This window comes from Carassius gibelio, chromosome B5 (assembly GCF_023724105.1).
Source record: "Carassius gibelio isolate Cgi1373 ecotype wild population from Czech Republic chromosome B5, carGib1.2-hapl.c, whole genome shotgun sequence".
In the NCBI taxonomy this organism is placed as follows: Eukaryota; Metazoa; Chordata; class Actinopteri; order Cypriniformes; family Cyprinidae; genus Carassius; species Carassius gibelio.
This window is the reverse complement of record NC_068400.1, coordinates 31,178,056-31,199,359: the sequence shown is the minus strand read 5'-3', so window position 1 is coordinate 31,199,359 and position 21,304 is coordinate 31,178,056. Positions and strand designations below refer to the sequence as shown.

The following is a 21,304-nucleotide window of genomic DNA, read 5'->3' as shown; positions in this document are numbered from 1 at the left end:
TCATAGCTGGAATCAATTTAAATGTTTTGCACTGTAACTCTTGCATTGTTGTTTTTATGCATGAAAACAATTCATTATAGTTATGGTTATGCTGCACTGTGGATGATGATTCATGATTCATGATTCTAAATTAATTTTGTGTGTGTGTAATGGACAAACTGTTTACACAGTCAGGCAAATATATATCTTCCAATTGTTTTTGGACCAAACTGTTACTGAACAAACTTTATCTGTGGTGTGTTTTGTGCCACAACATATTCTCATAAAATGTCTTCTCAGATGTCTTTTCTTCTCTAGGCTTTTTACTGAATTAAATATGTGCTGGTATTTGGTAACACGGTACATCCTGGTAAGGACCATACATTATTCTAATCATACACACTTCAAAATACAGTGAATAATTCTGTGTACCTTGTTTTCTGAATTGTAAAAACTTTTAGACTGCACATTAGCTTGTTTTCCATCAACCAGGTTTGACATTGCATGACATGTATGCTGCATATAAAATAAGTCAAATTTTCCCTTTGATTCAAAGTAAAACGAAAACAAAACAACAAACAGGTCGAATGGAAATGCAAATTCATGCTCTTACAGTATGTGGCACTTACAGAAATACAGTGGTTAATACAGTGGTTACCCCTGTACACAAAGTAGAGATATGAAAATTCCTATTTCTGAACTGAAGAAAGTCAAACAGTATTTAAAAGCTTTCAAAACAACCATTCAGATATGGCTATGGTGTTTATAAAAACAACAACAAATACTGAGTATTTAATACTAAGCATTTTATAATACGCATTTGTTTACACCTGTACATTTTAATCCGGACTTAAACACTCCAGCCCAGAAAAAATATCTGGATAATGGTTAAAAATCGTTTACTTCCTTGATATTGTCCGTTATAGTTGTCTAGTCTGTACTTTAATCAGTTTGAAACAAGTGTACTTTATAATTTTCTTGTCATTTTATTATATTTGTAATGTCCCTTATTTGAGATGATTTAATAGGACAAGTTTATCTTTTCAACCTGTTTTTGTAACTTCATTGAATACCAGCAGATAATACCGTACCGGTCTCCACAATTACCATACTTTGAAAATACCGTCACATGCCTAGACTGAATCTAAAGACTGTGTGTTGAGATGTGGCCAGACATAGGAGGGTCCAGCTGGGAGGAGAGGGAAGGTGGGATTGGCCACCGGAACAAATGTGGGAGAGTGTTTGAGTCTGTGCTTTTTGAGCTGACCGAGTTCTCTGAAGCAGCATCCACACTCAGCACAGCGGTACGGTCTCTCTCCTGTGTGAATGCGCTGGTGCTTGTGTAAGCTGTCCAAATGGCGAAATCGCTTCTCGCAATATCTGCAAGGATACGGGCGCTCTCCTGTGTGTATGCGCTGGTGCGTTTTCAAGCAGTAGAAACGTCTGAACCCCCGGCCACAAATGTTACAGCGGTGCACCTTATCAGGGCTCTCGATAGTCCTGCTGAACCTGGAGTCACTACTAACAGGTGCAGCCAAGGCCAGCAAAGCATCACCATCACTCTCCCGCATCAAAGGCGAAGAGATTTGTGCCAACTCTTGCATGGAGTTGGATGAAGATGCTAGAGTTGATGAAAGAGGCTCTAATGTGAGGGAATCAGGATCGTCTTCAATTTTAATGGTGCTCTGTTTGACTTCATCAGAGTCCTCCATCACCTCTATCAGCTCCAGCTCATTAACATTCCCAGCTGGCGTGCTCATTTCAAACTCAAACTTTGTCATGTCAGATGGATCCTCTGGTTGGTTTGCGGAGGGGTCTGGATTTTCTGGTTCTTCATGTCTCCCCTCACTGTCTGTTACTACAGAACTGTTGTCTGTAAAACAAGGAAAAGCTTGTGTTCATGTATTTTTAGCATGTGAAATGGCATTAAAAAGATCCCCTTTAGGTTGTGGCACTTTTATTTTTAATCATGTTAAAGGTCCTATGACATGAAAATTTCACTTTCTGAGGTTTTTTAAGATTAATATGAGTTCCCCTAGCCTGTATATGCTCCCCAAGTTTCTAGAAATTTGAATCGGTGTAAATTGAGATTTTTCTATCTTTCTCTGCCTTTGAGAAAATGGAAGCTCAAATGGGCTGATCTTGAATCTCCTCGTTGTGACGTTGTAACGAGAATTGTTACCTCCCCTTTCTCTGCTTTGCCCGCCCAAATATTTACATATAATTCAGTCGCAATGTCAGCACAGGTGTTACAAACAGACTTTTATGATATGGATTCGACAGCACCGGCACAAACAGTGAGTAACAGTGTTCATTAATGCCTGATCTGTGATCAGTGATTTCTGATGGGTAGCTAATCATTCAAGTTCATACAGACTTTCTTTCTAAATCGTTTAATACTGTTTATGCATCAGTGAATCAAGCCAGTGACTAAACGGTCAACTTCACCTTGTTTCTCTTAGTAGCATGAAACAAATCTGTTATTTAAATTGTGATTTAACTACAGAGAGCGATCAAAGAAAGCTAACTTTTTTCCGGAGCTGTTACACATCGCGAGTATATCTGCACACTTGCCCAAACTGCTGTTACAATGAATGACGCTGTTATGATGCACAACGGAGCTCTTACTGTATTCATGTGTTTGCTGTTAGCTGTGGTGAAAGCATTTTGTGAGAGAAAACGTGTTTCAATAATGACGAGATCACTGCATCCACGCGAAAAACAGACTCTGTCTACTCAATGCTCATCACTGCAGCCTTTCATGTGATGGGAAAAGATCGAAAAAATAATTATATAATCAACACTTCCACGATTCGTTAATCTCGACAGCTGTAATAGTAAATATATATATATTCAGAGATTTGGTCATAATATGTTTGAGTGACAAATGATATTTATTTGCTAGTAGTCTGTTATATTGTAATAAAAGTCCCAATGATTTATAGTGCAATTTATCAGAATTTCATATAAATATTATCTGCATCAAATTGCATATTTTCAAAACATACATACATATATATATTTAAAGATTTTATCTAAAACTGTTCCTTTTCAGATAATTTTTTTTCTTACTATTATGTCGGAGTTTGCAAAATCGATAAACATCTATGGCCATCTGTGGTGACACTTGTTTGGCAGTATTCGACTTGCAAATGATAAAGATAATAACATTTAACATTTTTCACCCTCATTCGTGATGTAAAACTGGCCCTCTGGCTCATCTTCTGGTTTGAAGAGAGCAGGACTGTTTTCCACAAGAGTCTGGGAGGTCGTGGGGTCACTCGCGTGTGCTGAACTGTTGCCTCCTGAGGACCCTCCTCTTGTCTGTCTGCGGTTGACGCACTCCCGAGGCCAGTCTGACTGCACCGTGGGGAGACAGAGGCCAACACTAGGGAGATTTTTGGGTTTGTGGATTCTTCCCGGTGAGTTTCGGAAGCTCTTGCGGGAGGAATCTCTGCTTTGCGCCTGTAATGTGGGGCTTCCGTCCGCAGCGCGTGATGGAATCACAAAAAGTGCGTCTTGTGCGTTCGGGCGCACGATATTTGACCCGGGCTGGTTTCTGTTGAGAAGTAAACACTGTTTGATGTTCTTTTCAGCCGCGGTCATGTAGTAGCGCACTGCTTTGAGCTCGCTGTCGGAGATCTCCAGTCTCTCGCGCAGGCTCTGGTTCTCTCGGTGCGACTCTGCCGCTGCGTTTCGAGCCGCGGACAGCTTTATGCCAACAACTCGTGCCGTTTCTTTTAAAACCGTTTCGACGGCGCATCTTACCGCCTGGTCGATAGTAGAGGCGAGTTCGCACTTGAGAAAAGAAACGCTGATGTCCATGCTCAAAGTCATGGTTATGATCCACTGCAGTATTTCACTACGAGATGTAACGTTGCATAGAATGTAGCAGAGCTCAGAAGAGGCGGCTTGGGTTTCTGTTTTAGCTGACCGAGGACTAGAAAACAATAGTTTACGGCCTCACTTCCATCGGTATTGTAGTACATTGATAATACTATCTGGTTGTGATATAAAAGAAACTGCAACCCACAAGTGTTTGGTGAATCCTGCTCAATCTGTCGCGTTATACTGTCGTCATTGTCGAAGAATAATGACGTCAATAACAGCCTGGGATTTTGAGTTTTCGTTCTGAGTGAATTAAGACGTTCTGTTGTTCAGTAGTTGGTTCACATTATATATAGATTTTTTTAAGTTATTTATGTGTAGTATATAACTGGATCCATATAAGAATGAATGGCCTTTATATAGAAATTGAAAAATGGAATATAATTGTTTTTGAGAGATGCAGTATTCTCTATAGTCAGAAGAATGGTCAAAGAAGGCTCCTTTCCAAGAAAAAACATATGTGTTGCATAAATTATGAGTATGCACAGGTTTAGATAAAAAAAATCATCTATATTTAAAAGTTACTTAAAATATGAAACATCTGTCTTTGTGTGACCTTTACACTAGTGGACATTGATTAAACACACAACAGGGTTAAACATTAGAAGGAGCTTGCAGCAGAACATTAGGTTAATCACTGCCTTTTCATTCAAGTTTTGTTTGGATTAAAGGTTAAACAACATCTTTCCAACGTTTCAGACAATACTGTGTATTTTTTTTCCATTGCTGGAAATAAACGATTAATTAATATTTCCTTAGCATTTGCATATTTTTATTTATTTAACACATTCGGTGATTTATATTGTGGCAGTAGTTCAAATAATGGCACATTTTGGACAGCAACTGTTTTTTTTTTCTTGTTTTATTTTCCTCAACATGCTGTTAGAAGGAGCAATAGCGCACTCTAGAGGTTGACAAATGGAAAGCACGAACTCTATTTATTTTAGACTCGGGGTTTTTGCACCAAAATCTGATCGTTCTGACACCAGAATGTGAACCCTTCACTTTCTCTGGTGTCTGTGAATCTGAGCCCTGTTTAGCCCATGTGGAGAGGAGTGAGATCACACTACACTCCTCATCTTCTTCACCCATCCATTCATTCTGCCCATCTCATCTGTTGGCAGAATTAAGTTTTAAAGCTTTTAAATACATTTCTATGCATTTTTAATTTGTATTTCTTATAGTCGTTACGTTAACTACATCATAGACTGGATAAGATACAGTTACCTAAGTAGCTATGGATATATGGCTGGAGGATTAATGCAGAACAGTTCATGTCCATCCAACCACATACTGCTTGCATGGGTCTTTGAAAATGGTGTTGCTTGGCAACCCATCCACAGTCCCTTATGGGGAGTAGGGCAGGTGGAATGTACCATCACTACATTTTGGGAGGAGGATATATATGCTGACCATATTTTGCTGGCCATAATGTGTGGGGCACTTTAATGGTGCAAAATAGATATAAATGAAACAAATTAATCACTGTTTGACATTCATCAGCAGAACAGCATATAGACAATCCAGTCTGCGATACATTTTAATAAGGGCCAATCAGCAAGTGTACAGTAGTATAATCTATCTGCCCCTCCCCTCAACTTGTAATTATGGCAGGTGTAATTAGGAGTGTGTCTCCGGTGGGTGGCAGCTTATGTCTCTAGAGAAAAAGTGTGCATTGCATTACCCTTACAGGGGAATTTTAATTACAGCTCTAAGTAATTTGAGAAAGTGTCTTGGAACTTATCGCGATAATAATAGATGTAGGGTATTTAAAAAAATGTTTTGGAAGAATACTGAAAATATATGTATCATTAAATGTGTTCAAGAGGAACAGAAAATGCATATGTGACAAGTGAAAATGTATACATTTTTTCCTGGCATAATGTGAACAACAGGCTACAGTCCAGTGAGTGTTGCCATGTCCCCCATTATGGTCTATTATATATATATATATATATATATATATATATATATATATATATATATATATATATATATATATATATATATATATATATATATATATACATAATAGACCATAATGGGGGACATGGCATTGGCTGTAAAACTTGCTTAATGTTTCTGTTACTGTCTTACCACAGTCATGACAATACAGCTGAATTGAATTGAGAGAGAAAGTAGAATATTTATTTTATGGCTGGTGCTTGGCCTCCAAAACACAATAGTAAGTTTTTATAATGAGTGCTATTACCAGGTAAGAATGGTAGAAGCTATTAACTATATGACTGTATATACTATATTAACTATATAGCTTAATTTAATTGGTAGCAAAACAGTAATATAAACACACACTGAGACAGTGACTAATCAACGGCACTTCCAAATACCCCGACCTACTGTTGGAGCCTCGCCCTCTCTCATTTTTATCGTTCGTTCTCCTTTCTCAGCTCCGTATTTCTTCGACTCTTATATTGCGCGATCTGGCAACACTCCGACTCCGCGCAGGAGCGCATTCATAGCCACTGAGCAGCGCGTAGGGGGAGTTCTGTAAAATGTCACTGTTTTCCCCAAGTCCTTTATTTGTCATTTTACCCAAAGGTTTAAATTGATATCTGTTTAATACACTTCACGAAATACCTTATATTAAGCGTTAGCGGCCTAAACTCGAGTGTGTTCCAGTGTGGGGTGCTGTTCATCCCGCGTTTGGGCGGTGGAGGTCTGCGCTGCAGTGGTACATTCGCAATAAAATGGGTGTGGTTGAATCGCGCATATGTGATGCTACGTATTTCTGGTGCAGACCGAATGATTTCATGCGGGACTGAATTGATAGCAGAGCGAGCGCACATTATTTGAATTATTTAGAAATCAACTGTACTGTTGTTTATGTCGAATTCACCCCGCCTCTTATTCTGGCACAGTCACATTTGAACTGATGGACGGGTATGCTCCTCCGGAGAGATAACCAAGTCGATTTTGGTTACTTTATTTTAATTTTTTTAAAGGGCCACGGGGTGCCTCGCGTTGTATTGAACTGGTCATTTCTTGAACGCGGAGCGACGGTCAAAACGAAGAGACCAGAAATCGAAGACGGAGGAAGAAGACACTCGGGAGGGAAGAGGCGAGGATCAAGCAACGCAATTTAAAGACAACGACGGCACGTACTTCATTTGAAAGCTTTACTGTATTTGGACTTATTACATCTGTCGGTAGTTATACAATTTAAGGCGCAAAATACGTTTGTTCCCCACATTAGCAACGTGTTTCAGGAATACCGTGGAAAAGGCTTCTTCCCATTCTCACTAAACGATCAGAGGTCGACATTGTAGCTCCATGCTTCATGACAACATCGTTTTGATTCGTTTCGTACATGAAACACGGAGCCGCTGAGGCCTAAACTAGCACTAGGAAAAAAAACGACAGTATGCAGTTCTAATCATTTTTCCAACAGAATATATATCTATCTGCGAATTACTTCCGCCACCCACTTCAACATTCCACTCACTTTAAGTGGAGACTAAAGCCAAACAGAAAGATTAACAGGTAGGCCTATATTAATTTCTAATATTTATCAGAATGTTGTGACCCACACGAGACATATGGATGAAAGTAGTAAAGGCGTCAGAGACCTAGATGATTAAAATGGTTCGTGTTCAGTTGTAATGTGTTATTTTCGATCATTTGTGATCTCACTGGTGGTTTTGTCACAAAATCACATTAGTGGATTGTTATTCACAATCAATAGGAACATCATGGATATTATAAATCACATTACATCTGTTTTTAAAGGTGCTGCATGTCTCATTTTAGCCGTGAGTCGTGAATTGATGGAGCAGAAGCCTCCTGTTCTTCAGCTGGCCGCAGCCTCCAGCGCTTTACTCACTCCACAGCTCTGATTATGGCAAGCTGTTTCTACATTTACTGCTTTTTACTAAATATTAGGGCTGTCCCTGACTAAAGATTTTTCTGGTCGATGACTAGTCGTTTATTTGAAGCATAAGTCGACTTATCGCATGATTATTAATAAACCATTTAAATCATAATACAGAGCCAGGGGAAAACTGTAAGGAGGCTGCATTAACATTTTAATAATTCATTGATAAACTAGTGCTTTCTTTTTTTTTGTTTATTAGATTAATCTGCGACACTGACTAGTCATCTCCGCAGTAGTGATCCAACTGTATGCATGTTACATACATAACATAATTGGTTGGTTTGAAAGTAAACATTTCGTTATATGTATATTTAGTGTCTGGGAGGCAAAGATATACACAGAGTTTTGAGCTTTAGTTCACAGAGACAGAGAGCAAAAAGTGCTTCCTTTGCTTTCATTATTTTACAAAAACGTGTTTTGTTGTTATTGTGAGTGCACACAAATAAATGTAATGTCTTTACAGATTCAAAAGATATATTACTCTTATCTATATTACCAAAAATTACAGAGTATTTTAAGAGCAATTGACTGCAACAGTGCTTCCATCTGTCCTGCAGTTAGCGAGCTACTGTTCCGCTTCCACACAGACACTTGAACAGCACACATTTCTCTGGGTTAACATTAGATAGAGTAACCATGTAAAGTTGCTAATGGTTGTGGTGCTTTTTTGGTCATTCAGTGTTTGTGTGGAAAAGAAAACTAACAAAATTACGAGAAGATAATAATGATACGAATTCTACTAAAAAGAATTAATGAACCGCTGGATTAATGAATATTAATTCAGGTTTTGTGCAGTCGCTCAAACTAATTTGCTGAAATCATAATAGGGGAGCACCAGTCAATGAGTTTGCCATTTGTGTATTAGCTCCACCGACTAACAGAAAACCTGTCAGTTCTTAAAAGTAGAAGAATTCCAAGAAGAAAGTGAAGAAAGAAAGTGTTCGCGAGCATTGTCTGTTTACAAGCTTTTGTATTTATGTTTATATAAAAATAAAACACTGGTATTTAGCCCTTAGTTATCTCACTATTGACACTTGCTTTTTTTCTTGTCATATGTAATAACTTGCCAGAATGGTTACATTATTGTAAATGTTAATTCTTATTGGTAGACAAACATTTTATACTAGTACCAATTTTAATACACTGTCATGTCTAATAAACAGGTACTAGAGTTTGATAAGTTGATATCAGAAAAACTGGAAAATGGCAAAAGCAACTAAAGAATAAGTAGTGAGTAATGATGTTACTAGTAAAATTAGAATAGGTATTAGAATACATACTAGTTCTGAACCCCAAATCCCAATATAAGGTACTAGTCATTACTTAATTATGTGCTAAAGACTAAAAAAATAGCATTGCATATTGTTACTAGTCAGTTTGTATTAAGGATATCTTGATAAAACGGCTTGCCATAGGCAAATGTCAGTAGCATGATAAAAGAGGACGTTGGTAAGTCTGTTGTTCTGGGCGTAGGATGATCTGAATGATATAAACTTAACCCATGTGACCAAGCAAATGCACGTTTTGCAGCTGTCTCCCGGGTTAAAAGGATGCGTTGTTTATACGTTGTGGTTTCAGTGAAAACAGCGTTTGGTGCTAGTAGGCCTATACGCTAGAAATGCCACTTTTATCCCTTTCTTTGCTGTATGCAGTGTGCATATGACACTCTATGTTCAGCTCTAGGGGTGTGGCAAAATCTGACATTTTTTGTAGTTCATGCTAAAAGAAGTCCAAGGACACAAATCCAATGAGCATATTATTAGTTTTGTATCGGTAATGGAACGCTGATTTAATAAAAAATGGTCCTATACACCCGCCTTTCTTTGGCAACGTGATGATAGAAGCCGGTTGCAACATGCTTTTTCCACATCTCATCTGTTTACGAGCTTTTGTCAGTAAAATATTCGTAGAAAACATTTTACCTGTGTTTTATGGCGACAGAGATAACATTTGCCTACTCCAAGGCAGTGGCGTTGTTACCACTCTCAATTTGGTGCTTATTATCATCTGACAGCCCCCTCATATTTAATGTATGAAGTTGTATTATTTTACATAGTGCTGACAATAATATATCCCCGCTGCCGAGAGGACAAAAGCCGTAGGTTAATAAATAGAAAATGTTTGACCCTAAGGCTATTTCTAACCTATATTTAGCTGATTTCAAACACTATACATTTATCTATAAGGCACTGCGGTGCACTACTAACCAGCTTCTCTTTTCCCATAATGCTTGAAGACATTAAAAGGTGCAGAAGAGGTTTCAGTCATCTAGATTAGCCAAAATTCCTTGGATCTAAGCCATTTATATCTGAGTGAAAGGTTTTGTGGGTAAAATGGGATTATACATCATCGCTGTTTCTTTCTCTATGATGGGTTGTGATGTAAGTTTTCAAGTGGGTGTGTGTGGCTCTTATGCTCTTTGTGTTGAGTTTCCTCACAGATTGATTCTTATACGTGGCTTAATTTCTTTCTTCCTGCCGTGGTGTTGTTTTTGTTTGTGTGTTGTATAGGGAGTTAAGGCTCTCTAATAAGTATGTGCGGTAACGGGATAATAACAATCATTTTTGCATCTGTGTCTCAGAGTTCCCATCAGCATTGATACAATAGCCATACTGAGATCTGTGGGATATAACTGGAAACATGCAAAACAGGACTGGTAATAAGGTCCAAAAGACTATGGGATTGGTTGATGATTTGTTATATATTTGACTGTGAAAAAAAAAAAAGTCCTGTGTGTTAGGGTTTTTGCATACCAATTTGAATGTCTAACCTCAGGTATGATGGTTTCAGGTTAGGCAACCTATTCTTTCTCTTATTTCAATTCAAATAACAATATTGGCAAGCTAAAAGTGCATTTGGTATAAAAAATTTAAATTTTAAATCAGATACACCCAATATTCTGTACCATTAATGATAACCTTGATTTTGTTTCTGTGTTTGGAATGGCTCTCAAAACATTAATCCTGTTATATTAAAGATTGTTAGCCAGATTACACCAGATTAAAGATTATTCTCTAATGTTAATCTAAACCCTGCAGCACCATCTGCAAAATGAAATTATCCGTATTAAACACAACTCTGATACATGTTTTTACATTAAAAAAGCATAACCAAAAAGTATAAATCTTATAATCAAGATTTATTTAAAAAATAATTTTTCACTTTCATACTGCAGTGGAACATTTGTATTTTTTTGCTCGTCATCTCGTCAAACCTGCAAACTGTCTGTCTATGATTCTTCACGGGGTTCAACTTGAACCCTGTGGCTTTTAATGTTATTCATACATCATGTTTTAATCTACAGGTGTCTCAGGGTGCGTGAGAGAGGTCAGAGGTTAAAAGTCTTTTCAAGATGAGTGAGCTCGAGCAGCTTCGACAGGAGGCTGAGCAACTGCGCAATCAGATCAGAGTGAGTCCTAATACTGATACTGCTAAAAATAAACTGCTGGGGTTCTGATCGGCATGTCAGGGTTTATGTTGCATAATGACAGTTAGGTTTGCATTATCCCTTACATATAGTAATGAGCAGAATGAGTGTTCACTGCTAAACATACTTGGATGAAATTCAGTTTATGGCAAAATCCGCACTGATCCTCATTTTCTGAGTGCACATTCAGAGAAAACTGTTTGTTTTTTAAATGCCATTGAGTTATACAGTTTAAAATAGAAGCTAAATAAGACATTTAAGAGCCATTTTAACTAAATTATAAAACCAATTTAGACTTAAAATTAAATTAAATTTAACCCATAATCTAATACATTTCAAGACTGTCAGTGTTGGTGTAGTTACCATGTTGGGCTTTTAGACCAGTATGGATGCCATAAACAACATAAAAAATAGTGGCTTCCCTTAGACTCTTCCCTTAAAATGAAGTGTGCATTTGGATATCCTGATTACTTTAAAAATAGGTCATATTGCTACTTACAAATTGTGGCGATGCAATGATTCCCCTAACACTGCCCTCTGTCCCTCAGGATGCCAGGAAAGCATGTGGAGACTCCACACTCACTCAGGTGAGATGTAATTACACGCAGGACCCGGATGATGTGATCTCCAGAGGTCTGTGGGTTTTCACTTATGTGGAGTTTGTGTGTGTGTGGTAGATAACAGCAGGCCTGGACCCGGTGGGGAGGATACAGATGAGGACGAGGCGCACACTGCGTGGGCATTTGGCTAAAATCTACGCCATGCACTGGGGCTCAGACTCCAGGTATCTTTGTCCTCAACCTTCTAACCATTCACCACTCACACCTGGCATCCAAAAGAACAAACCAACAAAAAAAAGCTGAAAGTAGCAGATGAGCGTGACTGACTGGTTTGTGTCTTTGGTTTTGCACTTGTTGACGGCACAGAAGACAATGAACAACATGTCACACTGACCAAAGTTAACCAATCTTTGTTGGCTAATCATCTACGACTGCAGTACTGTCACAATGGAAACAAATTTCTTTAAAGACATCATTTTTGTAAGCTGTACTATATTCCAAGGACGTACCTGTACTAGAGTAATCTTTACAGTCTCATATCCATATATACATAATAAATATACACAGTACACACACACAAATATGATGCATTTTAGATGCAATTAATCATTGCCCACCACTAATTATACTATATAAAAACAGTACATTTCATTATACACACATATATTATATATAAACAAAAACTTTTTTAATTTTGGATGCGATTAATCGTTGCCCATCACTAAATATTATCCAAGGGCTGTATATCATTGTATGTTATCTTAGGCTATTGGATAAGCACGCTAACTATAGAGAATTAATTAAAGAATTTTAGCTCAGCAGGCTAATTGTTAATCAGAAAATCACAACAATTTGTTGCTTTGCTCATATCTCGTAATACCATTAAATTGCATTAAAATCCAAGAGGGATCGGATTCAGGCAAGTTAATTTGAAAGTGACTAGTTTAAATGAAAGTTGCTGCAGTATACTAGTCAAATGTGTGCCCTAACAAAAAAATTAAATAAAAAAATAACTAGAAATCGAGTCATAGTTGACATTTTTCATCCTATGCAGACTGCATACTCTCAATATAGGGAGCAGTGGTACTGAAAAAGCATAAACATAAAAGCACATTGCTTGACAACAAGCTGAATTAAGTTGGAGAACAGAAATGAAGTTCAGTTTATAAATTCAAAGTAACTCTCTAAATACGTGTGGCGTGAACTCTCAGAAAGACTTTCTGGTCATTTCCCTGTCCTGTATTCTCTTGCATTATCTATAATAATATATGTCCATTTTCTTATCTTATCCTCAGGTTTCTTGTTAGTGCCTCACAGGATGGAAAACTCATCATCTGGGACAGTTACACCACAAACAAGGTGTGCAGTTCCATCATATTGTTCCACATAAAACACATGATGGCGCAGCCAAACAGTTTTGAACTAATAACCAAAAGCTTTTAAGTTCAGCTTTTGATGGAATAACAAAATCAAGTAAAAAATGGGAATGCAAGGTTTATAGTCTCTGTAGTAAGTGCATTATTCATCAGGTAAAATAATACATTATTTAGAAATACAGTTCATAGTTAACATTGGCAAAAGGTTAGTTATATATTATGTCATAAAGATTATCACCATGTGTGTTTTTCCTGTCATTATCTGATTTTCCGCAGCCTGTTTTAATCTTGGCATGCATGTTCTATATTATAAACTTCAGATGCATGCCATCCCCTTGCGGTCATCATGGGTGATGACCTGTGCGTACGCGCCATCTGGAAACTTTGTGGCCTGTGGTGGACTGGACAACATTTGCTCCATATACAGCTTAAAGACTAGAGAGGGCAATGTTAGAGTCAGCCGAGAGCTGCCTGGACACACAGGTTTGAGGACACGACTTCACTTCCTAAACATTTATTGCAGTTTGCATACTGTTGTTGGCAGTAATCAAATATACAGCTCATGACTGCATTTTTGGGGTACATCTATAGAGAATAGAGAATCAGACAGCAGTTGAGCCATTTTTTCTACCATCATGCAGTTTCAGGGTGTGACATGTTAACTTCCTGTCTGCTTATTTCCTAGGTTACCTTTCCTGTTGCCGTTTCATAGATGACAATCAAATTATCACCAGTTCAGGAGACACAACCTGGTGTGTTCAACAACTATTCTACACTGAAAAAAAAAAAAATGCAAATGAATAAATGAGAAAACTATATCATACTACAGTGCTTCTCAATTGGTTTTGCTTCAGGACCAAAATTTGTGGAGCTCCACCATACAAGTTCAAACTTGATTTTTTTCTCTTATAATAAATTATTGAAATGTATTAATAATTATGTTTAATATTATTTAATTCAAATTAAACCCAGAAATCACTATTCTCAAGCCAAAACAAAATCAATTTTATCCATGTTGCAAGAGATTTATTTATAACATAAGTCATATTTTCTTGTACCTTGTGTAGTTTTATGGTTTTCAAGGATAAAGACACATCACGTAATTGGTCCATGTTACGGTATTATAGCTAGTTTAACTAAGAGAGATGAATTTACGGCAAAACTGTTTGAACATCAACAGAAATTGATATGGGAAGCATGAGCTGGTTTATTGCACATGATAAAATGGTTATTTGTGTTTTATTATTTGCATTTATCAGGGTTTTCCTCTGCTGTCTGGAATTAGACCAGTTGAGAATCACTGCAGTCAAACACACCGTTCAGTTTTAATGTTTGTTTTCAATTTCAATAATATCTGTGCAGTAATGCTTTTTAACCTTCCAGTTGTGTTTGTTGCAGCGCTCTGTGGGACGTGGAGACCGGTCAGCAGACCACGCTGTTCTCAGGTCACAGTGGAGATGTGATGAGTCTGTCATTAGCTCCAGACTCACGGACCTTCATCTCTGGGGCCTGTGACGCCTCAATTAAGCTCTGGGACATCAGAGACAGCATGTGCAGACAGACGTTCACCGGGCACGAGTCAGACATCAACGCTGTCTGTGTGAGTAAATGCACTTAAACCAGGGGTAGGCAAGTTCGTTCCTAGAGAGCCACAGTCCTGTACAGTTCAGCTCCAACCCTGAAAACAAACACCTCACCTGCCTGTATCTCAGTAATCCTGAATGGATTGATGAGCTTGTTCAGGTGTGTTTGATTAGGGTTGAACCTGAACTCTGCGGCTCTCTAGGACCGAACTTGCCTACCCCTGGACTAAACAAATACACGTCACCTTTCCTTTTGACTTCTTTTCTCCTCCATCTCTCAGTTCTTCCCCAGCGGCAGTGCGTTTGCAACTGGTTCTGATGACGCCACCTGCAGGCTGTTTGACCTGCGTGCGGATCAGGAGCTGTGTTTATACTCTCATGATAATATCATCTGTGGCATCACCTCTGTGGCCTTCTCCCGTTCTGGCCGTCTGCTGCTCGCCGGCTACGATGACTTTAACTGCAACATCTGGGACGCCATGAAGGGAGACCGAGCAGGTGAACATACCGGGGTCATTATTTTGCGGCAGTACAGTAACCACAGTGGTTTATTTGTGAATTGTGAGGTCCCTGAACAATAGTGAGATCTATAGGGCTTAGGGGCAGAAGATTTGACTGGTTAAATACAGTATTTAGCACTAAATCCTTGCATTAGAATGTTTCAGTACTAAAATCAACAGAGCTGCCTATAGTGCAAGATAGGTTTGTTGCATTGCTTCTAGTGGATACGATGTACATATTTTAGATTTACAATAATACAAATACAATACTCAAATGGCACATTAATTTAAAAACATTTTTAATATGCTCTTTATATGGAAATGATTAATAATACTTTTGATCATTATCAAACATAAATGGTTAGATAAAATATTTATTTTAAATTGCAACATTTCTCAATATTATAGTTTTTGAAATATTTTTGATGAAATAAATGGGCATAAGATACTCATGTGAAGGACAATGCATATTTTTTCATGGTGCATGAGGTGGGAAATCTTTTAAAGTGAGTATTTTGTACTGACCCAATATAAACTAAATGTTAACCCTTCCCACTCATGATCTCTTCCAGGAGTGCTGGCTGGCCATGACAATCGTGTGAGTTGTCTTGGGGTCACAGATGATGGCATGGCTGTGTGTACAGGTTCCTGGGACAGCTTCCTGAAGATCTGGAACTGACCACACACAGCTCACATATTGTACACATTATTCACTCATCATTCACAATGTATGTACTTTACTGTACATCTGATGTCCTACACGGACACACATGCCTGATAAAAACTGTACATAATATATAGAATTAGTGCCACATCATTCTATACACAGTCACACTATAGGTAGGTTTGGACCACAAGTTTGAAATAGGAATGTTTACACACAGACACACACACACTTTATACACACTCCCTTACTTAAGGTTTGCTGGAACTACATGGTACCCTCACTAAGAGACACAAGTACATTTTTGGAGGAATGAGTGAGTTGTCTAATTTGAGCGTACAAGCCAAAACATTTATTTGACACGCTTCATTTTTAGACGGAGCTCTAAGTGGTGGGTGTTGAACCATTGAAGAGCATCCTTTTTTATTTTGACTTCCATTCTGTCTTCTATACTCAAAGTCTAAAGTACTGAATGTTTCCATGAGCATGTAGAGTTGAAAAGATGAAGGAGATGTACCCAACCCATCTGTAGTTGATACAGATCACACTTTATGTAGCCCATGTTTTTATAGGATGCGTATGCCGGCATATTCCAATATAGAAGTAATTAAAATATGTTTTTGTCTTTCATTTTTGTTTAGAATTTACATTTTTAAAAGGCTTTTATTCATGTTTTCCTGTGTGCCGCACCCTAAGGAAAATAAAGAGAACTAAAAATAAATAAATACAAATCTGTGCCACTAAATATGTGATCACAGGTTGCTCATAAAGGCTGTTTAAATACTTGTTATTTGAAATGACTCAATTCATAAAAGGAGTTTTCAACTGCTTTCATGTAAGGTCCCAGACTTCACACTGGACAAGCAAAAAGATTAATCTGACAGTGTTATAAAAGCATAAACAACAACTGAAGTGTGATACTGAACACTTGCATTTGATAAATTATGGGGCAAAAATTTTCAAGTAAACATCAATAGATCTTTCAGAGTTTGTTTTCTAATATATCTTCTACAACCCAATCAGGAACTTGTTGAGAACCACTTGTTTGTTTGACTTGGATCCGGTCTCAAGTCACAGGAAACAGAATGCATTTATTTACAAATGGAATAAAATGAGCTTGAAGGAATAAAAAGAGACCATTTTAACAGAGATCAAGTTATTTTTAATTTTCAAATAATGCTGCATTGAGACATTACAGACTTGTGAATGCATTCAATCTTTAAGACTTAAAATCATCTGAAGCACTCCCTCTCCTAAACAGAAACACAAAAAAATATGTCTAAAACATCTACTTTTTTTTATGAAACAGAAACTTTTAAAAAGTAAATGAAAAGAACGATAATCAACCCATCACAGAGGATCAACTTTATCAAGTCCTCCAGAAACAACCTTTAACCTTTCCTGGCTACTGCTATGAGTTTAAACCAAAAGCACAACGGAAAAGAACTACAAATCATTCTTTGGAGTAGTAAATATTTGACAAAAATCAGCTAAGGGATTAACTTTGTATTACTAGAGAACGACAAGAGAAATGCCACTTGTTAGCATAGTCCTAATAGCATGTAGAGTAGATAAATACCTCAAACACAGCAGTAAAGGCCTTAAAACGAAAACCAGACAGCTCTGCATCTCTCCAAGACCGCTACACACGTGACCTAGTCTAGATGATAAACATCTCTTCAAATCTGGGGGATGGTGTGTAAAATGTCTTTACATGTGCACCTAAACCATGGATTCGGTAAAACTCTTCTTACAAAAGCCTTCAATCCAACAGATCGGTTTAATATACTAGAATAAACCAAACTGATTACATTCAATAACGTCCGCAATAAAGCCAACAACACGTGTACCTTCAGAACAACCCCTGACACACTGGATCAGATATCAAAACGAGCTTTCGCATGAGATCAGGACTGTGGTAGCTGCCGTAGAGAGACTACAACTACGAGAGACACGACGGTCAACTGGTCGTCAGTGGCATTCACAAACATGACTGGAGTCGCATGTGTGGCTTGAGTCCAGTGATGATGTGTGTATGTTTGACCACACCGGTCCTCAATCGCTGTCGACTGCTCTTGTCTTTTCTCCCCCACTCGCTTTCCTCTGAGGGAATAATGAACAGCACACACGCGGATCAGAAATAGCTCCTCTATTCACACATGCACAGTCACACACCCACACGCTCTCTTTCATAACACTCGCTGCGAAAGAGAGAGGAGAGAGACGAGTCGAACTGAACGCACAGCCATATGTACAGGGGAGAAGCTCTGTGCTCAAATTATTATTCTTCAGCCAGTAAAATGCTATATAACAATGCATATTCATTTATTCAGTTCTATTGATAACGTTCATTAATTATTTTAAAGATTCACATCTAGGTAAAAAAAAAAGGTTAAGAAGAATTCAGGGATTTTGTGTATATATATATATATATATATATATATATATATTTTCCTCCATTCATTTCCATCAACATGACAGGCAATGGTAATCTTAATATAAATTCTTTAATTTATAAAGCATATTTCCTTTCAGTTTAATTTGTTTACTCGTTATATCATAATTCTGCTATAAAAACATAAATTCTGTCAATCCAGTAGCATGAACAGTTATACACATTGACTATGAAGCATAAAAGGCAAAATCTCACTAATTCAAAGAGTTCTTGGGAATGTTGGGGACTTTTTATAATCACATGCATGCGAGCAGCTCTTCACCATGACAACTTGAACCTTTTGTGAACCTCCGGCATGAAAACCCAGAGGCATTCCTGGTTTGGCAAAAGATATGCGAGCTACAAGCATCACCATCACACACTCCAGAACAAAGAGCTCATCTCGTCATGGAACTGAAGGGCTGTGTTTGGGCTGTAATATGGTATTAAATAAACACCAGAGGAACACGCTGCCTTTCAAACCAGAGGAATGGACTCTTTATGGCATGGCTTTTGTGCTAAAACAGAGTGAGAGGAGCCTGTCGGTGCTCTGGCTATTGTCAATTTAAGTGCACTTTGTTGGCACAAGATCCCTAACTGCGCACTGGACTTTTCTCTTCCCTGAACTTAAAACAACCACATGCTCAACACTCTCCCACACACACACATGCACACAATCAAATACACCCAACCCAATCCAAGGCACTGTTATTTCAGTAAACATGGCAGTTTGATTTACTAAGCAAGAAAATGCTTAAATTCTACAGCTAGAGAGAGAGAAAGTAAGGATGAGGGGCACAAACAAGTATCTCTCAGAAAGTGCGACTCTGTCATAATGGCACGTTAGCTTCAAGTTCAATTTGATTTTGCTCACTTCCAGAAAATGCGAATTCAAACTTTAAGCCCCCGATTCTCTCTGCAATGCAACAATTTATAATTATTCGGCTGAAGTGTTGCGCCACCATTATTTTAAGAATGACTTGCTAGATGTGTCATCGGTGTTTAGTGCTCGTCTAGACAGTGACAGCAGCCAATATGTCCGGTGGGAGGGGCTATTAGGTAACACAAGATGATTGTACCGTCACAAGCTACTTAACAAATCAGTGCTAATCATTTAGTGTGAAAATATTTAAAAGTGCGTCAAATATTCTGTGATTAGTGTACACGTTTGTTCATTATGACAGCACTTTATAAGTGATATAATGGTATAATACAATCTTCATTAAATAGGCTTCATTTGTTTTAGGTGAATACTGCTGTAAATGGAGATGGAGATGAGTGAAAAATCTCTGGTCTAGTATTGCAGAGCTGAAAACAGTAACACCAGGCACAAACCCGTCAATAATCCTTATACTATTGCTTTATACTGATCCTGTTTCCCACATGCACGCACGCAGCTCGTTTGCACACTGTCTGATAAACTAAAGAATATTCTTGCTCCAATCCATCCAAGTTTTCATCTAAAACATGACGTTTGTGTTGCTAAATGATGGTGGGGCTAAAAAGTCTGATCAAATGCACACAATCCCTGATGAACTACAAGCCTGCCTAAAAAAACTAAACCTTCCATAAGCAATAAAGCACTTTTGACAGCACAAACACATTTTCAGTTATGAAAGCACAGTCAAGTGTATTACGCAGTCGTGTAGTGATTGAACTCCTAAAAAAATCATATGCTTACTTAATACAAAGAAGATCTAAATACGACCATAACTGCTATGTACAATTTACATTGCGACAACAGAACTATACATTTGTGCTGCCAAAAAAAACAAAAAACTTCTTCAGTCATATCCGGGGTCACTTGCTGTATCTTGCTATCTAAAATCAGAATAACCCAAGAGAAAGTCCCTCGTCAAACTTCAAACAAGAACGAGCACACAGCACGTATTGCAATAGAACAGCTATAGAACAGCAGATAATAAAAGTAGAAGTAGAATACCAAATACGTTTACGTACAGAGAATATCAAACTGTAGTAGATATGATGATACTTCCCACATAGAAAGAAAAAAAGCGCTTTGAAAAGCAAAACTCCATTGTGGGTGACTTGGTTTCACCAGCTGACTAGTGGAAAAGCAAAACGCTGGATTCTGCTCCGTAAGCGGCAACCACCATTTCCATCCAACAAACAATTTGGTGACACGGGTTTCAAATTATTGTTTATACATCAAGAAAGCGAAAACCTTTCCTTGCTCAGAAGGGAAGCCATTTCAGAATATGTTAACTCATATTTCTAAATCAATTTCTAAACTTCTACATGTTGAAAGAAAACATATATCACTTTTATCTGAAACTCTGAATGCAACCAAGAACAAATGACTACTACACTCTACAGTTAAAATGGAAAATTACAGATGTTGCAGTAGCACCTCGAGTGGTTTCTGCTGCTCAAAGTAGCTTATAAAGTCTCACACGCACGCACGCTAATGCAGCGTCACAAGACGCATGACAGTTGAACGATTCTCATAGTTTACACGCATTTCTAGTAGAATAATGTACAGTTAGTCTTGTTGTCTGGTCCTAGAAAGGTCAGAAATATTAGCAGTGAGGATCGTTGGCCCCAGTGAGCTGAAAGCTAACCCATGTGGAATCAGATGAACACAACATTGCTCTGTCAGAGGTCAACAGCCTTGTACAGTTGGCTCAGAGATCACAGGAGAATGGTGAAGGAGTGTCTTCAGGAAGATGTGAAGTAAATAACTCTGTTCTATATGTAAGTTGTGCAGGAGTGTGTTTGTGTGTGTGTATTTACAAAGTGTGAGAATGTGTCTGGATGTCGTTGTGTGTGAGGACTATCTCTTCAGTGTTTGCAGGTGTGCACACAGCAGAATCTATGTTCATGTGGCAGCTCTTTCACCAGTTCATAATGCAGTTTCTGTTGAGGGTCATAAAGTAGACTTGACTGCTGCCACCAGAACGCACTGATGCAAAAAACACCTGAAAGAAAAACAAGTTACAGTGTAAAGTGGATAAGCTTAATGAGAAGATCATTTTGCTGT

General features: G+C 38.0%; 3 protein-coding genes across 12 annotated transcripts in view; 1 reads left to right on the top strand and 2 right to left on the bottom strand.

Moving 5' to 3' along the window:
* Positions 1-109: 109 nt before the first annotated feature.
* Positions 110-4,074, bottom strand: LOC127958800 (zinc finger protein 200). Its single transcript, XM_052557781.1, has 2 exons — positions 3,165-4,074; positions 110-1,852 (listed from the first exon to the last, which is right to left on the bottom strand). The coding sequence occupies exons 1-2, from the start codon at positions 3,814-3,816 to the stop codon at positions 1,113-1,115; spliced, it is 1,392 nt and encodes a 463-aa protein (XP_052413741.1). The 5' UTR covers positions 3,817-4,074; the 3' UTR covers positions 110-1,112.
* On the top strand, positions 2,236-17,618 carry LOC127958801 (guanine nucleotide-binding protein G(I)/G(S)/G(T) subunit beta-2). Of its 4 annotated transcripts, none has more exons than XM_052557783.1 (10): positions 2,236-2,276; positions 11,064-11,168; positions 11,735-11,773; positions 11,864-11,970; positions 13,042-13,105; positions 13,443-13,605; positions 13,808-13,874; positions 14,521-14,722; positions 14,987-15,203; positions 15,778-17,618. In XM_052557783.1, exons 2-10 carry the CDS (start codon positions 11,112-11,114, stop codon positions 15,882-15,884), a joined length of 1,023 nt encoding a protein of 340 aa, XP_052413743.1. In that variant the 5' UTR covers positions 2,236-2,276; positions 11,064-11,111; the 3' UTR covers positions 15,885-17,618. The 4 variants fall into 4 exon arrangements, with proteins under 4 accessions (XP_052413743.1, XP_052413745.1, XP_052413744.1 ...); XM_052557785.1 differs by lacking the exon at positions 2,236-2,276 and adding an exon at positions 3,253-3,401; XM_052557784.1 differs by lacking the exon at positions 2,236-2,276 and adding an exon at positions 6,531-7,368.
* The window catches only part of mink1 (misshapen-like kinase 1), a 39,970-nt gene continuing 35,674 nt past the window's right edge, over positions 17,009-21,304 (bottom strand). For all 7 annotated transcript variants that reach the window (XM_052557774.1, XM_052557775.1, XM_052557776.1 and 4 more), the window contains one exon: positions 17,009-21,242. In XM_052557774.1, the coding sequence (XP_052413734.1) occupies positions 21,159-21,242 (84 nt within the window). In that variant the 3' untranslated portion in view covers positions 17,009-21,158. The remainder of the gene's footprint in view (positions 21,243-21,304) is intronic.